This window comes from Macaca fascicularis, chromosome 2 (genome assembly GCF_037993035.2).
Source record: "Macaca fascicularis isolate 582-1 chromosome 2, T2T-MFA8v1.1".
Classification (NCBI taxonomy): domain Eukaryota; kingdom Metazoa; phylum Chordata; class Mammalia; order Primates; family Cercopithecidae; genus Macaca; species Macaca fascicularis.
This window is the reverse complement of record NC_088376.1, coordinates 169287190-169308556: the sequence shown is the minus strand read 5'-3', so window position 1 is coordinate 169308556 and position 21367 is coordinate 169287190. Positions and strand designations below refer to the sequence as shown.

At 38.9% G+C, this 21367-nt stretch overlaps 1 protein-coding gene across 9 annotated transcripts in view; it reads left to right on the top strand.

Moving 5' to 3' along the window:
* GRAMD1C (GRAM domain containing 1C) overlaps positions 1–21367 on the top strand; it is a 105122-nt gene that overhangs the window by 24972 nt on the left and 58783 nt on the right. For 8 of the 9 annotated variants that reach the window (XR_012431695.1, XR_012431694.1, XM_005548110.5 and 5 more), the window contains 4 exons: positions 3077–3161; positions 8685–8788; positions 9361–9456; positions 15955–16035. Coding sequence is in view for 7 of the 9 variants with exons in the window: in XM_005548110.5 (XP_005548167.3) it covers positions 3077–3161; positions 8685–8788; positions 9361–9456; positions 15955–16035 (366 nt within the window). In the remaining 2 variants the exon portion in view is untranslated. Of the gene's footprint in view, positions 1–3076; positions 3162–7570; positions 7689–8684; positions 8789–9360; positions 9457–15954; positions 16036–21367 lie in introns of all 9 variants that reach the window. The other variant, XM_074033436.1, reaches the window with a different exon arrangement.

Genomic DNA, 21367 nt, shown 5'->3' with positions numbered 1-21367 from the left:
GTGTGTGTCTCTTGTAGACAAAATATAGTTGGTTCTATGTTTTGACTGTTTCTGTGTTTATTCTATTTACATTGAATGTAGTTATAATATGGTTAGATTTACAAATAACCATTTTGCTATTTATGTTCCATATGTCTTATATCTTCTTTTGTTCTTCTGTTCCCCTTCTTTATGTGTCAAATACATATTTTTTAAGGTAGCATTTTAATTCCTTTTGATTTAAAATTTTTTGAGGATTGTTTTTAGTGATTGCTTGAGAGAGTACAGTATTCTTCATCTTCATACCAATTTAATTCTGCTAAAATATTGAACCTTTGCTTCAACTAACGTTATTATCTTATAAACCCAGCAATACAGTGTTATGATTATTGCTTTGTAGACCCTTATGTCTTTTTTTTTTTTTTTTTTTTTGAGAGAGTCTCACTCTTGCCCAGGCTGGAGTGCAGTGGCGTGATCTTGGCTCACTGCAACCTCCGCCCTGTGAATTCAAGCAATTCTCCTGCCTCAGCCTCCCGAGTAGCTGGGATTACAGGCGCCTGCCACTGTGCTCGGCTAGTTTTTTGTATTTTTAGTAGAGACAGGGTTTCACCATCTTGGCCAGACTGGTCTTGAATTCCTGATCTCATGATCCACCCGCCATGGTCTCCCAAAGTGCTGGGATTACAGGTGTGAGCCGCTGCGCCTGGCCGACCCTTATGTCTTTTTAAGATTTTAAGAGAGAAATGAGAAAATAGATTTACATAGTCTTTTAAAAATACCCTTGTATTTATACTTCTGGTGGTTTTAATTTCTTCTGGTGAATTTGAGTTATCATATGATATAATTTTCTTGCAGCTTGAAGGACTTCCTTTATTTTTAATTTTAATTTTAATTTTTTTGGAGACAGAGTCTCACTGTTGTCCAGGCTGGAGTGCAGTGGCACGATCTGGGCTTCCTGCAACTTCTGCATCTAGGGTTCAAAAGATTCTCCTGCCTCAGCCCAACGAGTAGCTGGAATCATAGGCATGCGCCACCACACCCAGCTAATTTTTGTATTTTAGTAGAGATGGGGTTTCACTGTTTTGGCCAGGCTGGTCTTGAATTATTGATCCACCCACCTTGGCCTTCCAAATTGCTGGAATTATAGGGATGCACGTGCCACGATGCCAGGCTCAGACTTCCTTTAGTATTTCTTGTAAAGCAGGTCTATTCTCTCCATTGTTAATGATGAGCAGTCACCTGCAAATTATACTGTTTTTCAACTGTATGTGATGAGTCAATTTTTTTCTTGCTCATTTCAGGATTTTTTCTTTGTTGTTCAGCAATTTGACTATGGTATGTCTTAGCATGACTCTGTGTTTATCTTGCTTGGGATTCATTGAGTTTCTTTGATGTATACATGAATGTTTTCCATAAAATTTAAACTTATGACCATGATTTCTTCAAATATATTTCTACCTTCCCCTTTTTCCTTCTGTTACTCGCGTCACATGTATTTTGGTTCTTTTGATGCTGTCCCACTGGTCTCTGAGAGTCTGTTCATTTTCTTAAATCTGTGTCCTTTCTGTTCTTCAATTTGATAATTTTTACTAATCTATCCCTAAGTTCACTTATTCTTTCTGTGCCATTTTGAATTTGCTGTTGAAACCCTCTAGTGAATTTTTTATTTGAGTGATTGTAGTTTTCAACCCCAGAATGTCCATTTGTTTCTTTACAATTTTTTGTAAAAAATCTGTTTGTTCTCTACTTGTTGAGTCATTGTTGTCATACTTTCCTTTAGTTCTTTAAGCATGGTTCTCTTTGTTTTTTGAACATATTTATAATAACTGATTTGATATCTTTGTCTGCTAAATTCAATGTCTGGGGATCCTCAAAGGCTATTTCTGTTTTCTGTTCTGTTTTTTCTTTCCTTAGTATGAGTCACACTTTCCTGTTTCTTTGCATATCTTATAATTTTTGTCGGAATATTGACAATTTAGGTAATATATTGTAGCGTCTCTGGATTCTGATTGCATTCCCTCCTGTCCCCCATGGGTTGTCATTGCTGATTTTTGTTTGCTTGCTTGTTTAATAATTCGCCTAGAGTAAATCTATGAAATCTGTTTGCCCTGTGGCATGTGTCTGCTCTGTTTATTATTGTTTTTATTTTTAAGGCTGGCTTCCTAGGGATCACCTCTTACGTCAGCCAGTGATGTACTCAATGTACTTAAATCTATAGAGCCAGTAAGGCTTTTCCCTTCTATTGACAGATCTGTGTGTAGATTGGGAAATGTATTCAAAGTTCTGGCCATTTAAAAGTGGCCATTTTTAAGTTTGTCCCAGTTTTTCATGTTCCCCTGAGACCTCTTGTGTCTCTGGCCAGGAAATGTGTGGATTGCTTAGGCTTTCTCTAGTTTGTATTATGCACATTGGAGCCTTTGTTCAGCCAGGAATATGTGACTAGTTTATCAAGTCCATCTATGGCTGCCTCTCCTTCGAGATCTTTCTAAGCTCCTTGCTAATCTCCCATTCTGCTTGCTCCAATTGTTGCTGCACTCTCACACTTGCTTGGATTGGTACAGAGTTTTCCCTTTCACTCCTGGGCACAGATTTTCTGCCTCCAATCCACATCACAGCTGAACCCTCTCTATCAAGATAGCTGCCAGTTTTCATGACCTATTTCCACCCTCAAAGAACTACCACATAGACTTAACAGGTAAAGGAAGAAGGGTAATGGGAACAGACCCAGGAATGAGTGCCACAGACTTCCACCATCCTTACGTAAGTTCAGTGGATTTTCATGAACAAATACTTCTCAGTTGATTGTATTGTATGCCTTTGGTCAGTTTCCAGTCGTTTGAGATGATTATTTTTGACAGTTTTTTCCTAGTTATATATTTGCTTTTGCAGAGGGGATTACCAAAGTCCTCATCTCATCATGCTGGAAGTAATCTTCTTTGCTTCTTTTTGGTGTTTTTGAAATGTTTATATGGCTATTTATATAAGGACATACAAAATATTGCATAGAAAGCATATGATTTTAAATTCCACTTGATATTTATTTTCTAGGACACCATAATTACAATTAGACAGAAATATACTCTTTTTATTGTTGCAGATTTCAAGTTCCACCTATAAAGACAGGAATGAGGAATACAGAAGACAGTTCACACATCTACCTGATACAGAGAGGCTGATAGCAGGTAAAAAAGACAGAAATTTGCAAAACAAAAGTTTTATTGCCTCATTATAAAAATAGAACTATCCTCAGTGACAGTATATGTAATAACATTTAAGCTTTTATGCTAGACAGAATATAATTTTCAAGATAAGCATCATCCTTATGATCCAGCAATCCCATTTCTGGGTAGATATCCAAAAGAAAGGAAATCAATATATTGAAGAGATATCTGCACACTCATGTTTATTGTAGCACTATTGACAATACCAAAGATATGGAATCAACCTAAGTAGCCATCAATGGATGAATGGATAAAGAAAATGTGGTACATAAATTCTATGGAATATTATTCAGCCATAAAAAAGAATGAAATGCTGTCATTTGCAACAATGTGGATGGAACTGGAGGACATTATGTTAAATGAAATAAGCCTGGCACAAGAAGACGGATATCCCATGTTCTCACTTATATGTGGGAGCTAAAAAGAAACTGATCTCATGGAGATAGAGTAGAACGATGCCAGGTGTGGTGGCTCATGCCTGTTATCCCAGCACTTTGGGAGACTGAGGCAGGAACATTGCTTGAGCCCAGGAGTTCCAGACCAGCCTGGTCAACATAGTGAGATCCTGTCTGTATTATTTAAAAAAAATTGGCCAGGTGTGGTGGTATGTGCTTGTAGTCCCAGCTGTTCAAGAGGCTGATATGAGAGAATCATTGGAGCCCAGGAATTGGAGCCTGCAGTGAGCTATGGTGGTGCCACTTTACCCTGGGCAACAGAGTGAGACCCTGACCCGCCCTCAACCCCCTCCCCCCAAAAAAAGAGAGAGTAGAGTGATGGTTACCAGAGGGCTGGGAAGGGTACTAAGAAGGGAAGAGAAAAAGGAGATGGTTAATGGGTACAAGAATACGGTTAGATAGAAGGAATAAGATCTAGTGTTCAGTATTACACAGGGAGACTATAGTTAACACTAATTTATTGTATATTTCAAAATAGCCAAAAGAGTGGAATTGGGATATTTCTAACACAAAGATATGATAAATGGTTGACGTGATGGCTCTCTCAATTACTTTGATTTGATCATTACAAAATATGTGCTTATTCCGGTATATCACATTATTCCATAAACACATACAACCATTCAGTATCCATAATAATTAAAAATTTAACAAAAGATAAGCAGCATCTTCATAATTAGACAATGGAAGACTCAATTGTAATTCAGGGAGGAGTGATTTCTGACTTATAAGAATATATATATTTATAATTTTTGGTTGTATGCGGTGGCTCATGCCTGTAATCCCAGCACTTTGGGAGGCTAAGGCGGGAGGATTGCCTGAGGCCAGGAGTTTGAGACCAGCCTGGGCAACAAAGCAAGACCTTGGCTCAATAAATAAATAAATAAATAAATAAATAAATAAATAAAAGACACACACATAAACACACATGCACACAGAGGAATATTAAATACTAAGAAAATATAACTAAAAATAAATGATTTGTCACAATGATTTTGGTGCATCAAATTGGAGGGAAAATTTAAACTTGATGTTCAATATATATTAACTACCTCCAGAAAAATATACTCTCTAACAGATGTACTCATAGAGCAACTTCACAAATGTTCTAGGGCTAAATCATTATTTGTGTAATTGTTCACATGGATTTTTTTTGAAGTAGGTTTTCAGAGGAAAAATTTAATAATTTTTCTTTAAAAAGTGCTTTATTTTTTAGTATAAGCTTAATATATACTCATGACAATAAAACTACAGAGCTAAGTTTTGGTTTTAGTATATATTTAATTGAAAACATTGATTTAGGTTGGGTGGAGGCTCATGCCTGTAATCCCAACACTTTGGGAGGCTGAGGCGGGTGGCTTGCTTGAGCCCAGGAGTTGGAGATTATCCTGGACAACGTAGTGAGACCTTGTCTCTACCAAAAATACAAAACTCAGGTGGGCATGGTGGCACATACCTGTAGTCCCAGCTACTTAGGAGGCTGAAGTGGGAGGATTGCTTGAGCCCAGGAGGTGGAGGTTGCAGTAAGGAGAGATCATGCCAGTGCACTCCAGCCTGGGTGACAGAACAAGACTTTGTCTCCAACAAAAACAAAAGCAAAAACATTTATTTATAAGAATTTCTCCAATTTTTGGTACCATTAGGAAATGAACTCAATGAATTTCAAGACAGTTCAGCTCAATAAATATTATAATAATGAATTAAAGCAATTTTTAAAAACATTGTTTATTGGAAGTAATACAGTCCCATGACAAAATTTTCAAATGCTACATAAGGACATAAAGTGAAAACTGAGTGATCCTTACAACCAAGACCACTTCAATGTTCTTCCATTGTTAGTAATTTCTTAGGTATAATTTCAGAAAATTTCTGTATATATTTAGGATTGTATATACGGAAAAAAACTTAAATGGGAGCAGACTGATTATTGTTTTGAATCTTGCTTAGATCTCTTTTTTATTTGCACTACTATTAATCCACTTCATTATTTTCTCATATATATATATATATATATTTTTTTTTTTTTTTTTTTTTTTTTTGAGATAGTCTCGCTGTGTCACCCAGGCTGGAGTGCAGTGGTGTGATCTCGGCTCCCTGCAACCTCTACCTCCCAGGTTCAAGTGATTCTCGTGTCTCAGCCTCCCTAGTAGCTGGGATTACAGGCACGCACCACCACATCCAGTTAATTTTTGTATTTTTAGTAGAGATGAGGTTTCTCCATATTGGCCAGGCTGGTCTTGAACTCCTGATCTCAAGTGATCTACCTGCCTTGGCCTCCCAAAGTGCTGGGATTACAGGCCTGAGGCACTGCACCTGGACAAGAAGCCATTAAAAAAAAATCAGGCTGGGCACAGTGGCTCACACCTGTAATCCCAGCACTTTGGGAGGCCAAGGCAGGCAGATCACGAGGTCAGGAGATGGAGACCATCCTGGCTAACACGGTGAAACCCCGTCTCTACTAAAAACACAAAAAATTAGCCGGGCATGGTGGCGGGCGCCTGTAGTCCTAGCTACTGGGGAGGCTGAGGCAGAAGAATGGCGTGAACCTGGGAAGTGGAGCTTGCAGTGAGCCTAGATCGCACGACTGCACTCCAGCCTGGGCGACAGAGGGAGACTCCATGTCAAAAAAAAAAAAAAAAAAAAAAAGCCAGATGTGGTGGCGCACGCTTTTAATCCCAGCTGCTCGGGAGACTGAGACATGAGAAACGCTTGATTTAGAAGGCGGAGGTTGCAGTGAGTTGAGATTGCGCCACTGCACTCTAGCATGGACGACAGAGTGAGACAACAACAACAGCAACAACAAAAAACCCTGGAAAAAGTCTGCTGATGTATATCAAATAGTCTTCAGTTAAAATAATCTAGGTGGTTACTATGCCTTTGAACATAGTTAATGTAAAATAATGCGGTGGTTTCTTAAAGTGTGGTCCACAGACTAGCAACATTGTCAGTACCTGAGAGCTTGTTGGACATGCAGACTCACCCCAGGGCAATTTAATCAGAAACCTGGGGGGAGAGGCCTAGCAATATGGTGTTTTTTTTGTTTTGTTTTGTTTTGTTTTTCGGAGACAGAGTCTCACTCTGTTGCCCAGGCTGGGGTGCAATGGCGTGACCTCAGCTAACTGTAACCTCTGCCTCCTGGGTTCAAGTGATTCCCATGCCTCAGCCTTCCGAGTAGGTGGAATTACAGGTGCCTGCCACCTTACCTGGCTAATTTTTGTATTTTTAGTAGAGATGGGGTTTCACCATGTTGGCCAGGCTGATCTCAAACTCCTGACCTCAGGTGATCCGCCCACCTTGGCCTCCCAAAGTGCTGAGATTGCAGGTGTGAGCCACCACGCTTGGCCCAATATGTGTTTTAATAAGTCAACCAGATATTTCTGGTCTGAAATTTGAGAAGCATTTAATTGATAAAATGGTTTGGTGGTTTGGAAACAAATTTCAAGATATTTCAAGGTGACCTTTAGCCCAATCTCTGTTTTAGTGATGGAGACTAGTTAATGAGTAACCTAACCCGCTTAATTATTTACAAGAAAATTTTGTTTGGTGGCACCTCAGTTTTGTTTTGCTGATGGAAACATTGTGAAAGACTGAATTACTTTGCTCAATTTTTAGTACTTGCTTAGACATTTAACATGACTAAGTGGAAACATTTTGAGATTTATGGAACATCTTCCTAAAATTGCTAATTAGTTTATAGAGTTTTAAAATTTAGCAGTTAAGCTAATTCTCCTCATAGCAGCCCTTTATATCTTATATTATTAATAATTTAGCAGTACAGTTTACATTCTTCACAGAGCCAGATCTTATCCTTAGAGGCATGGTATTAACTTGTTAACTTGTTTGGCAGGCAGACTTGATTTTGCTGGACTTCAGTGGTGACGTGGAGAATCAACTTTTTCTTTTTTTTGGAGACAGAGTCTAGCTCCATTTCCCAGACTGGAGTGCAGTGGCACGATCTCAGCTCAGTGCAACCTCCGCCTTCCAGGTTCAAGAGATTCTCCTGCCTCAGCCTCCTGAGTAACTGGGATTACAGGTGCCCGCCACCATGGCTAATTTTTGTATTTTTAGTAGAAAGCATTTTGGTTTCGCCATGTTGGGCAGGTTGGTCTCGAACTTCTGACCTCAAGTGATCTGCCGACCTTGGCCTCCCAAAGTGTTGGGATTACAGGCGTGAGCCACTGCGCCCAGCCCAGCTGAGAGAAACAACTTTGAAACTGACTTAAAATGTATATAATTTTCTGAGTCATCTTTGACCCCTCTTTACTTTTGTCTAACATCTAATCAATCACCAATTCGCCATCAGTACTACCTCCTAAATATGTCTTAATCTAACTACTCTGTCTCTTACTATGGTCACCTTCTGGTCTGAGTCACCATCAACTTTTCTCTGGACTTCCAACTGATTTATCATAATTCATTCTCATAGTGTGAATAAAGTAATCTTTAAATATATACATCTGTTCCTATTCCTTCCACTTAAAGGTCATCGGTGGCATCTCATGACAACCGCAGTCTACTATGGCTTGTGAGACTTTACATGACCTAGCTTTGCCAGCTTCTCCAGCCCAAAGATCTAATAGTTCCTCAAATGTGCTGTGTTTTTTTCTACCAAAAGGCCTTTGCATATGCTGTTCCCTTATGATCCTGCTGACCCTTTATTGATCTTTTCATGTTAAAGATCAGTTGTTTTTAGAAGAATCCTTCCTGATACACACTCTCTGCCCTGCCCTCCTCATACCTGCATATGCTGTCATAGCTTTCTCTACACTGGGTCATTATCATATTTATTTCTATATTTGTGTATTTTCTGCCTTCCCTGTACATTGTGTTCCATGAAGGCAAGAGCCATTTCTGCTAATCCTACTGCACAGCAAAATATCTGACATATGGTGTCCAAAGTATATGAAGCAGTGAATGAATGAACTAATGGACAAAAAGTGATGACTTTCCATCTGTTGAAATATAGTATAAGGTCTATTAATTTCTCAGATTTTCATGAATAAGCTGTATCTTATTTTTGTGTATGTAGATTATGCTTGTGCTCTTCAGAGGGACATTTTGCTTCAGGGACGACTATACCTTTCAGAAAACTGGCTATGTTTCTATAGCAACATCTTCAGATGGGAAACTACAGTAAGACATTTTGCATTTGATTTGTTGATACAAATAATTGCATAGAGATAGATACAGTTCTTTTAAAAACTGTACTTTAGATGATTCCAAAGTAAATTTATATATAATTGTGCATCTAAACTAGTGTGCCTGTAAATACAAACATGTGTTGTATATATGAGTATAATATATTTTTCTGATTTAACACATTGAGTTCCAGTATCGTTAAAGATATTTTAATTGAAAAAAGCTTGAACATATATCTTAATGGCTGCCAAAACCATGTCTTAAGTGACAGATTGTCTGATTTTTGTTTGTGTGTTAATGTGGAACATGAACACCCACATGTCTTTTCACACTTTGTACTAATGTTAGATAGAGGAGTTGTTGGGGGAGAATACTGCAGGGCAAACTGCTTACCCTGTTTTTCTCAGAGAATACAAGCATGTACTTATTAACTCCTTCAGGTCGAAAAACCTGAGGAACATTCAACTGCAAAGTTGAATATTCTGGATTAGATTGATGGGATACTTGGCATTTTGTATTGTGTATGTTTCTGAAAAATACATTAAAAAATTCTTTTGTGTGTTTAGATTTCTATTGCTTTAAAGAATATAACCTTCATGACCAAGGAGAAAACTGCTCGACTCATCCCAAATGCTATCCAGATAGTTACAGAAAGTGAAAAGGTGAAAAACTTTTCTATCTTTGTTATATTACATAATGTGAAGAAAATCTGCCTCATACTCACCATCAACATTGGGAAATTAGACATTTCTTCCTGGAGTTAGGAATATCTGATACACATATGTTTAATACTAGAATTCTGTATGCAGTTATATTAGTCGTTAACTTTAAATGACTGCTAACATTTTTTGTACTTTATAGTTTACAGATAACTTTCACCCATATTTTTCATTTCTAGATTGGTAACATTAGCACAATGTCCTTATTTCTAAATACTCTAATAATTCCATGAGTATTTTTCAGTCAGTAATCACTGCACAATAGCAACTAATAAAAAATGCTCCTGGTGAACAGAGATTTGGATAGCATACACATGAGCACTAACCACTGTATTCTTTTTTTAAAACAGGCAATTATCTTTAACTGACATAATTTTTATTATTCACCTACAATATCTGCCATTTCTTAGTGGGGATATATCAAGAATATTTCTTAACCACCTGGGAAATTGGTTAGGGCCCTGCGTGAGAGATATTAGAAGTGTAGTGATGAGAAAGAAAAAGAAAGAAGAAAGAAGGAGATGAAGGAAGGAAAGAAAAAAAAAGGAAAGAGAAAAAAAGAAGAGGGGTAGGGAGGGAGAAAAAGAGACAGGGAGAGTTTTGGGGGAGGAGGGGAGAGAGTATTAGTACTGTGATATTAAATCTTTGTAATTGTACTTTTTAATCTTGTGGATATTCTTTTAAATTCACTTTAAATTTTTTATCTTATTCTTTTTTTAGAGACAGGGTCTTGCTATGTTGCACAGGCTAGCCTCAAGCATTTGGGCTCATGCGATCCTCCAACCTTAGTTTCCCAAGTAGCTGGGACTTCTGGTGTGCACCACTGAGTCTGGCTATTTTTATTTTTAAACAGTTTTATCCCTACGGAACACTTCCAAATGCAGTACAAAGAGCTTTTGCTCCTGCACTAATTGAGAATAAATTCTTACCCTGATCCTCTATCACCTTAGATACTCTGGCATGTACTTCCAACAAAGACATTCTTCTATATAACCACAATATAATTCAACATCAAAAAATTAACACTGATCTGTTACCACCATTCAATTCTTAGACCCCATTCAATTTCCATGACTATCCCAATAATATCCTTTATAGCAAACAGACTCAGTTCAGAATTACACATTACATTTAATTATCATGCTCCTTAATTTCCTGGAAGAGTTCCTTAGTCTTTTCTTGACTTTTATGTCTTTGATACTTTTAAAGATTACAGGTCAGTTAGTTTGTAGGATATCCCTCAATTTGTGTTTGTCTGATGTTCCCTTGTGATTAAATTTAGGTTATGTAATTTTGGAAGAAATACCTGGAAATGACGCTCTGCTCTCACCACTACATCCTATCAGATGGCACATGATTTTAACTTCTACCATTACTGGTGATATCTACTTTGAACATTCGATTAAGGTGGTGTCTGCAGACTTTAGTATAATCTATTTTCCTTTGTAGTAATAAGTATTTTGGGGAAAGGCTTTTTTTTTTTTTTTTTTTTTTTTTTTTTTTTAAGAGACGGAGTTTCATTTTTATTGCCCAGGCTGGAGTGCAATGGTGCGATCTTGGCTCACTGCAACCTCCACCTCCTGAGTTCAAGCGATTCTCCTGCCTCAGCCTCCCAAGTAGCAGGGATTACAGGCATGCACCACCATGCCCAGCTAATTTTTTTGTAGTTTTAGTAGAGATGGGGTTTCACTATGTTGGTCAGGCTGGTCTTGAACTCCTGACCTCAGGCGATCCACCCACCTTGGCCTCTAAAAGTGTTGGGATTAGAGACGTGAGCCACCGCGCCCAGCCTGGGGGAAGGTATTTTGAAACTATGCAGATATACCAGTCTTACCATACTTTGAATTTATCCATTCATTTACTTATGTCAGTATGAACTGGTGATTTCTTATCTTATTCAATGAATTATAAGCCATTACTATCATTATTTATTTTGATGCTCACATTGTTCCAAATTTGGCCAGTGGGAGCCCTTTAAGCTGGCTCCAGTATCCTTTTGAGTATTCTCAGTGTGTTTGAGCATTTTCTTATTTTTTTGGCCCAAGATGTTTCAGGCTTTCCCTGCCCCAGCCCTGGGATCAACCACTTCTCCAAGGAATCCTAGTTTCTTTTAGGGGAAACTGAAAGAAGCCAGTGTGTTCATTGCTATGGGATTGGGGGAGGGGTATAACTATTTTCAAACCCTTTAAGGGGGCATAATAAGGGTGTACATTAAATCTATATAATCACACACACATATGCATAATGCATACACATATATACACTCACTTATACATCTATTTATCCATCTATCCATCCATCCATCCAAAACATAAATTCACATCAGGACCTCCAAGTCCCATCTAACACTACAGAGTTTATTTTTGTTTTCTTCCTTTCCATATTTGTAACTCTTTTCTCTGGTTGTGAGAAACCAGGCTCCCATTATCCTTAGTATAGTTACTTATTTAATCATTGGGCCTTTGTATAACCAATTTTCACCTCCACTGCCACCTCTCTCCCACATGGATGCCTCATTACCTGACTTGGTTTCTGACACTTAGAATCACGTTGCTGCCCATGACACTATGACACAGATGCTGTCATCATGTAAAAACTATCGGCTGGGCTCAGTGGCTCACACCTGTAATCCCAGCACTTTGGGAGGCCGAGGCGGGCGGATCGTGAGGTCAGGAGTTCAAGACCAGCCTGGCCAATATGGTGAAACCCTGTCTCTACTAAAAATACAAAAAATTAGCCAGGCGTGGTAGCGGGCGCCTGTAGTCCCAGCTACTCGGGAGGCTGGGGCAGGAGAATGGCATGAACCCAGGAGGTGGAGCTTGCAGTGAGTCAAGATCGTGCCATTGCACTCCAGCCTGGGTGACAGAGCAAGACTTCATCTCAAAAAACAAAAAACAAAAAACCGACTCTCTTTGTCCTGCTTGGGCTGATACTCCATGCCAAGTTGTTTTACCCTCTGCCAGATTACCCTCTACAGGGACACCCTCTGTTCCCTGCTTGTGCCAGTTTGTCACTATGTGTGGTTGCTGTCCCCACCCTGCTCAGGCTCTGATATTCCAGCACAAGACCACCTTCATGGACTCTTTAACACTACGCCGCCCTCACCTGCTCTGGTTCTGACATGTCATTGTAGGGTGTGCCACTACACACCCTACATTCGTGGCCACTCTTCACCATGTTTGGTCTTTGACACTTGACACCACACACAAAGCTACCCCTTTACGTGGTCACCCTCCTTGAACTCTGACTCATGCTCCTCCTCCATACTTTTTTCACCCCGTTCTTGTTCTAATACAGTTCTCCACGTCATCACCATATGTGGAGGCCCTTACTCACTTAGGCTCTGACAATCCACACAGGGGAAGACCTCTTCATTTTTTTTTCTTTTTTTGGAAACAGAATTTCACACTTGTCAATGAGGCTGGAGTGCAGTGGCGCGATCTCGGCTCACTGCAACCTCCACCTCCCGGGTTCAAGCAATTCTCCTGCCTCAGCCTCCCCAGTAGCTCAGATTGCAGGTGCCTGCCAGCACACCCAGCTAATTTTTGTATTTTTAGTAGAGACGGGGTTGCATCATATGGACCAGGCTGGTCTCAAACTCCTGAGCTCAGGTGATCTGCCCGCCTCAGCCTCCCAAAGTGCTGGGATTACCAGTGTAAGCCACTGCACCCGGCCAACCTCTTCATTCTCATCTGGTTTTGACACTTTGCTTTAGGCTACTGCACCTCCTCTGTTGCCTCCCACACTCCTAGTGTGGATGCCTACTTTTGTCTGTTCCACCAATAGCTTTAGGGCTGAACTGTTTGGGAAGGAAAGAGGAAGACTTAAATATCCTTAGTTTTACAATTAATGCATAATATACTTTTTCATTTTTTTAAAAAAAATCAAACAATTTCAAAACTAACATCTTCATTCCATACCCATAATCCCCAATCCATTTTCTTTCTAGAGGCAAATGCTGTCAGTTTGGTATATATCTTTTCAGACTTTTCAGACTTCCTTTCTTTGTATTTACATACAGGCATGCATGTATAAATGTACGGTTTTGCTCTTTTTTAAAAAAAGTAAATGTAATCTTATATGTGTTGTTCATCAGCTCTCCTTTTTTTTAAACAACAACAACAACATTATCTCTTGTAGTCATAGGTCTGCATATGTAGATAGACCCACCTATTTTTTAAAAAATGCTGTATGGTATTTCATAGAATGGATATACCGCGATTTCCTTTACAATTAGTTTCTTTCTAATATTTTGTTATTACAAACAGTGCTGCAGTGAACAGCCTGACCATGCCCTCTTATGCTCATGTGTGACGTTTCTCACACATGTATGGAATTTCAGGATCAAGCATTTAAATTTTAATAATGTCTGTAAGTCAGCATTTACTGAACACTTACTGTTATATAGACACTACTTTAAGCTCTTTACATATATTTTCTTATTTAATTCTTATAAAGATCCACTGTGATAATTATTCTCACTTTGTAGATGAGAAAACTAAAGAAAAGAAAAGTGAGCCAATTCACAGAACTAACAATAGGTGATAGAACAAGACTGTGAACCCAGTTCATTTAATTGCAGAGACCGTGGTCTTAACTTCCTCACTATGTTAACGCAATGATTTCATTTTTTCGTCATCATGGTAAAAAATTCTGTACTACTAAATATTCACCCCTTTTATATACTCTGTGACTAAAGGAAGGTTAATCATAGCAATTTTAGTTGTTTTAGGTTCTAGAATATATTCTATGCCTCAGCGACTTAGAGATATCATTATCCGGAACTCTTCCCAAACTCATAAGAAGGCTATTATTGAATGAAGATTTATTTTATTTTATTTATTTATTTATTATTTTTGTCTGAGACCGAGTCTCACTCTGGCGCACAGTCTGGAGTGCAGTGGCATGATCTTAGCTCACTGCAACCTCCACCTCCCAGGTTCAAGCGATTCTCCAGCCTCAGCCTCCCGAGAAGCTGGGACTACAGGCACATGCCACCACCATGCCAGGCTAATTTTTGTATTTTTAGTAGAGACCGGGTTTCATCATGTTGGCCAGGCTGGTCTTGAGCTCCTGACCTCAGGTGATCCACCCACCTTGGCCTCCCAAAATGCTGGGATTACAGGCGTGGGCCACCGTGCCCAGCCAAATCAAGACTTATTAATATGTTTTTGAGGTTGGATATCTAGCAAGGAATAAAAGAAAGGTAGTAATTTATGTAGATTATCCAAAAAGCTGGTCATTTTAAGGAGTTGGGAATGTGGTGGTTGTGCATGAGAGTAGATAAAGTTAATACTAAGCTATTTAGTACAGGAAGTGGGAATTAGCAAGCATAACACAGTGGTGAAAATGAGATAGACTAGGAGATTTTTAAAATCTATATATCTGAACACAGGGTTATAAGGTTATTATAATTAGGCAAAACAATTTGGCCTAAGAAAAGGGAATAGGGAACAGCAAGTATTGATCATTAGATCACATATTATGTATATAATTCTATTTGGAAGAGATCCTGTGTATATCTTCTTTGTAAAAAGTTTTGCTTTATGAATAATGTATAGCAAAGTTTCAATTTAATGAATTAGAAAATAGCACTCTAAAGTCTTTCTATGAAAAGCATTAACATCCAAAATATTATCTGTTTGATATTTTACTTAATAAAATAACTTAATCCAGCATAGAACTGAGCTTTCTCCTTCCTAACAATAGCTGCTTAGCCATGAAAGGTCATTAACTAGGGAACTGGAAGAGAGAAAACACTGAGAAGACTGTATTTAGTGCTGTCTTGTTGCATTTTCTTATAAAAGCCTATTTTAAAATATGACTTTGCAAAAATCAATTAAATAAAATGTAGAATTATAGATTGAAACATGCTACTTTTCTGTTACAGCATTCAAAGAAAAGTGCAGTGTTAGCATGGGTGCTTTGTATCTATAATTAGCAGAGAGAGGTATATCTGGAGGTTTTAGAAGACCATGAAAACTGATGTAATTAAAAATTAAGATCCTTAAATCTTATCTGAAATCCACATGTATTTTTTTCTTATTCTTTGTGTATACTTGGCTCAAGTGGCAACCAATTCATATCTCTTTGCAAAGTTCAGAATAAAAGTTTTCATTTTTTCATAATTTTATTTAGATTGATTTCCACAGTTAAACTGAGAAACATAAATAGCTACCTATTTCAAGTCCCCATTGCTAGTAAACACTGACAAAATTGTGTTTATTGGAAGATACATTTTGTAAAGACACCTTGTTCATATAGCAACTACCTGTGTTTCTTCTATTATAATACAAAGTTAAATAAAAATAGTATACAAAGTAGGCAGTGTTGACCTACTAGTTTGTTTTAACCATAAGCAAGTCCCCATAGACCTTCATGACAGATAATCTCCTCTTATTTTCCATGACACTAAAATTGTCCTATTATTTTTCTTTGCAGTTTTTCTTCACATCTTTTGGTGCCAGGGATAGAAGTTACCTCAGTATCTTTAGGTTGTGGCAGAATGTATTATTAGATAAGGTAAGTGTTCATACCACAGGCAGTTGCTTATTTTAAGAACCTCCTAGTGTATTTGTGAATTGAAGAGCTCCTTTTTATTTTTCTTAACTAAATTTGACTAGATAATTGAAATTCTAAATAGAAACTTCAATCAAAGCAAGGTCTATAGTTACAAGTTAAGATGTTAATTATAATCCCCAGGGTAAACACCAAGAAAATAAATAAAAATAAAAAAATAAAAAATAAACAGCGAAGGAATTAAAATGATACACTAGAAAATGTGTTTTTAACACATAGGAAGGCAGTAATGGTGGCACACAGGGACAAAGATGACACAGGACATGTAGAAAACAAATAGCAAAATAGCCATTAAACATAAGTGGATTAAACACTGCAACCAAAAGGCAGAGATAGGTAGAATGAAAAAAATACATGAACCAAGCCAGGCACAGTGGCTCATGCCTGTAATCTTAGCACTTTGGGAGTCTGAGGTCAGCAGATTGCTTGAGCCCAAGAGTTTGAGACCACCCTGGATAACATGGCAAAACCCTGTCTCTACAAAAAATATAAAAATTAACTGGGTGGGGTGACGCTTACCTGTAGTCCCAGCTACTTGGGAGGCTGAGGTGGGAGGATCACCTGAGCCTGGGAGGTCGAGGCTGCGGTGAGCCATGATCGTGCCACAGCATTCCAGCCTGGGTGACAGAGTGAGACCCTGTTTCAAAAAACAAACAAACAATCAAACAAAAAAAACCCATGATCTATCTATATGCTATAAGAGACAAATTAGATTGACAGGCACAAATAGATTTAAAGTAAAAGGAAGAAATATGATACATCATGCAAACAGTAAACAAAACAGAACAGAAGTGAATGTAGTAATATCAGCCAAAATAGTCTTTTTAAGACAAAAAGTATTGGATACAAGGAAGAATAAAGGGTCAATTCATCTGGAATTCATAACAATCATAAACATATACAGACCTCATACAGAGCCCCAAAATATACAAAGCAAAAGTTGGCAGAATTGAAGGGAAACAGACAATTCAACAGTAAAACTTGGGGCTGGGTGTGGTGGCTCATGCCTGTAATCCCAGCACTCTGGGAGACTGAGGCAGGTGGATAGCTTGAGTCCAGGAGTTCAGGGCCAGCCTGAGCAACATGGCGAAACCCCATCTCTATTTATTTAAAATATAATTAGCAAACAATGTTGGAGAATTCAATACCCCACTTTCAATGATAGATAGAACAACTAGACAGAAGACCAACAAGGAAATATAAGACTTGAAACACCACTATAGACTAACTAAAAGACATCTGTGATGCACTTCACCAAACAGTAGCAGAATATGTATATCCTTTTCAAGTGCACATGAAACATTCTCCAGAATAGACAATATGCTAGGTCAGAAAACAAGTGTCAGTACATTTAACAGTACTGAAATCATACTAAATATGTTCTCTGAGCACAATGGCATGAAATTAGAAATAAATAACAGAAGGACATTTGGAAAATTCACAAAAAGTGGAAATTAAAACAGAATACTCCTAAATAACCAATGGGTGAAAGAAGAAATCATGAGGGAAATTAGCAAATACTTTGGGTTAGATGAAAACAAAAACACAACATACCAAAACCTATGGGATGCAGCTAAAGCAGTATTTAGAAGGAAATTTATAACTGTAAACGTCTATATTAAAAAAGAATGATAGTGAGCCAATAACCTATATTTCTGCCTTAAGAAATTAGAGGCCGGGCACAGTGGCTCACGCCTGCAATCCCAGCACTTTGGGAGGCCGAGGTGGGCGGATCATGAGGCCGGGAGATTGAGACCATCCTGACTGACATGTTACGGTGAAACCCTGTCTCTACTAAAAGTACAAAAAATTAGCTGGGCTTGGTGGCAGTCACCTGTAGTCCCAGCTACACTGAAGTCCCGGTATGAACCCGGGAGGCGGAGCTTACAGTGAGCTGAGATTGCTCCACTGCACTCCAGCCTGGGCGAGAGACTGTGTCTCAAAAAAAAAAAAAAAAAAAAAAAAAGAAATTAGAAAAAGGACAGCAAACTAAATTCAAAGCAAGAAGAAGCAAGGAAATAATAAAGATTATAACAGAAATGAATGAAGGAAAGAATAGAAAAATAGAGACAGAACCAAAAGTTGTTTCTTTCTTTTTTTTTTTTTTTTGGTCTGAGACGGAGTCTCACTCTGTCACCAGGCTAGAGCGCTGTGGCATGATCTCGGCTCCCTGCAACCTCCAGCTCCCTGGTTCAAGGTATTCTCCTGCCTCAGCCTCCCAAGTAACTGGGATTATAGGCATGCACCACCACGCCCAGCTAATTTTTGTATTTTTAGTAGAGATGGGGTTTCACCATGTTGGCCAGGATGGTCTCGATCTCCTGATCTCATGATCTGCCCGCCTTGGCCTCCCAAAGTGCTGGGATTACAGGCATGAGCCACCGCATCCAGCCCCCCCGCCCTTTTTTTTTTTTTTTCTTGATACAGAGTTTTACTCTGTCGCCCAGGCTGGAGTGCAGTGGTGGCGCGATCTCAGCTCACCGCAACCTCTGTCTCACAGGTGCAAGCGATTCTCCTGCCTTAGCCTCCCAAGTAGCTGGGACTACAGGCACCCGCCACCATGCCTGGCTAATTTTTGGCATTTTTAGTAGAGGTAGGGTTTCACCATATTGATCAGGCTGGTCTTCTGACCTCAGGTGTTCCACCCACCTTGGCCTCCCAAAGTGCTGGGATTACAGGCATGAGCCACCGCACCCAGCCCAAAAGTTGCTTCTTTATAAAAAATGAAAATTGACAAACCTTTAGCTAGTTCAACCAAGAAAAAAAGAAAGAAGACTAAAATTATAAAATTCAGGACTGAAAGTGGTGACAATACTACTAACCTTACATGAAATAAGAAAAGTATAAGGAAATATTGTGAATAATTGTATGCCAACAAATTATTTACCCTAAATGAAACGGTTAAGTACTTAGAAAGTCACAAACTACAAAAACTGACTCAAGTAGAAATAGAGAATTTGAATAAACCTATAACAAGAAAAGAGATTGAATTAGTGATAAAGAACCTACCACAAAGAAAAGCCCAGGCCCAGGTGGCTTCATTGGTGAACCAACTGTTTACGGTAGAATTAACACCAGTCCTTCACCCAGTATTCTAAAAATAGAGAGAACACTTCACAATTTGATCTATGAGTACAGTATTACCTTGATACCAAAACCAGACATCACCATAAGAAAACTCTGGACCCATATCCCTTATGAACAATGACACAAAAATCCTCAACAAAATATTAGCAAACCAAATCCAGCAACATATACAAAGGTTATATACCATTATCAAGTAGAATTTATACAAGTTGAACTCAAAGCAGAGAGTAAAGTGGTAGTTGCCAGGGGTAGGAAGAAATGGGAAGATGTTGGTTAAAGGGTACAAAGTTTCATTTATGCAAGATGAATGTATTCTGGAGATCAAATGTGCACCATGCTGACTACAGTTAACAATACTGTGTTGTATACTTGAAATTTGCTAAGAGAGTAGATCTTAAGTTTTTTCACCAGTACAAAAAAAGAAAGAAGGCAAGCAAATGATAACTACATGAGGTAATGGACATGTTAATTAACCTGATTGTGGCAACCACAATGTATATGCATATCAAAACATCAAATTGTATGCCTTAAATATGTACCATTCCTATTTGTTAATTATACTTCAGTAAAGCTGAACAAATTTTTTTTTAAATGCAAATGCTGTTGAGGATGTGGAGAAAGTGGATCCCTCAAGTACATTGCTGGAAAGATTGTAAAATGATGCAGCCACTTTGAAAAACAGTTTGGCAGCTCCTCAAAATGTTTACCATAGATCTGCTCTTATAAAAACGTGTACCCCAATGTTCATAGCAGCATTTATTATTCATAATAGCCAAAAAGTAGATACAATCCAAATGTCTATCAAGTGATTAATGTATAAATAAAATGTATGGCCTGGCGCGGTGGCTCATGCCTGTAATCCCAGGCTTTGGGAGGCTGAGGCGGGCAGGTCACCTGAGGTCGGGAGTTCGAGACCAGCCTGATCAACATGGAAGAAACCCCATCTATACTAAAAATACAAAATTAGCCGGTTGCCGTGGCACATGCCTGTAATCCCAGCTACTCAGGAGGCTGAGGCAGGAGAATCGCTTGAACCTGGGAGGCAGAAGTTGCGGTGAGCCACGATCACACCACTGCACTCCAGCCTGGGCAATAAGAGCAAAACTCTGTCTCAAAAAAAAAGGTATATCCACACAATGGAATATCATTCAGTAATAAAATGTAGTGAAGTACCGATACATGCTACAATATAGATGAGCCTTGAAAACATAATGCTAAGTGAAAGACACCAGTCACAAAAGAACACGTACTGTAGGATTCTGTTCTTATGAAATGTTTAGAATAGGCGAATTCATAGAAATAGAAATAGTAAAGCTATTGCCAGGAGGAGGGAGTAATGAGAAGTGACAGCTGATGGAGTCAGGTATCTTTCTGGGTTGACAACATGTCCTGAAATTAGTGGTGGTGGTGGTTTAACTCTGGATATGTGAAAACTGCCTGAATTGTACACTTAAAGGGATGAATTTTCTGGTATTTGAATTATAGCACAGTAAAGCTGCTATTAAAAGAAATGGTTTAAGGGGAGCAGTAGAGATTTCCCGCAGATAAGAAAGGCTTTTTTTTTTTTTTTTTTTTTTGAGTTGGAATTTTGCTCTTGTTGCCCGGGCTAGAGTGCAATGGCGATCTCGGCTCACTGCAACCTCTGTCTCCTAGGTTCAAACGATTCACCTGCCTCATCCTCCTGAGTAGCTGGGATTATAGGCATGCGCCACTGCATGTGGCTAATTTTGTATTTTTAGTAGAGACGGGATTTCTCCATGTTGGTCAGACTGGTCTCGAACTCCCGACCTCAGGTGATCTGCCCGCCTTGGCCTCCCAAAGTACTGGGATTACAGATGTGAGCCACCGCCCAGCCAAGAAACGTTCTTTCTTTGCCACTGGCAGGTGGGAACTTAACCTCCTTTCCTCCCTACTCCCCAGCTAAGCACCTCCCTGAAGTGGACACATTTTGGCCTCCAGAGCTCTTTATGTTGAATGGCCTTTTGAACTCAACGGCTGAGGACGGGCTCTCCCAAGCAGTGCCCAACTCAAATGCTTTCACTTTGCTGGAGTGGGGATGCTTAGAGAAGTAGCCTACAAGTCTGAGATGGGGAGGGGACAGAGGAGAAAAGTGGGTATGGGTGAGGGGCTTGCCAAGCCCAGTCTCTCTGGCCCTCGGTAAGGGAAAAGAAGTGACTAGCTTGGAAGC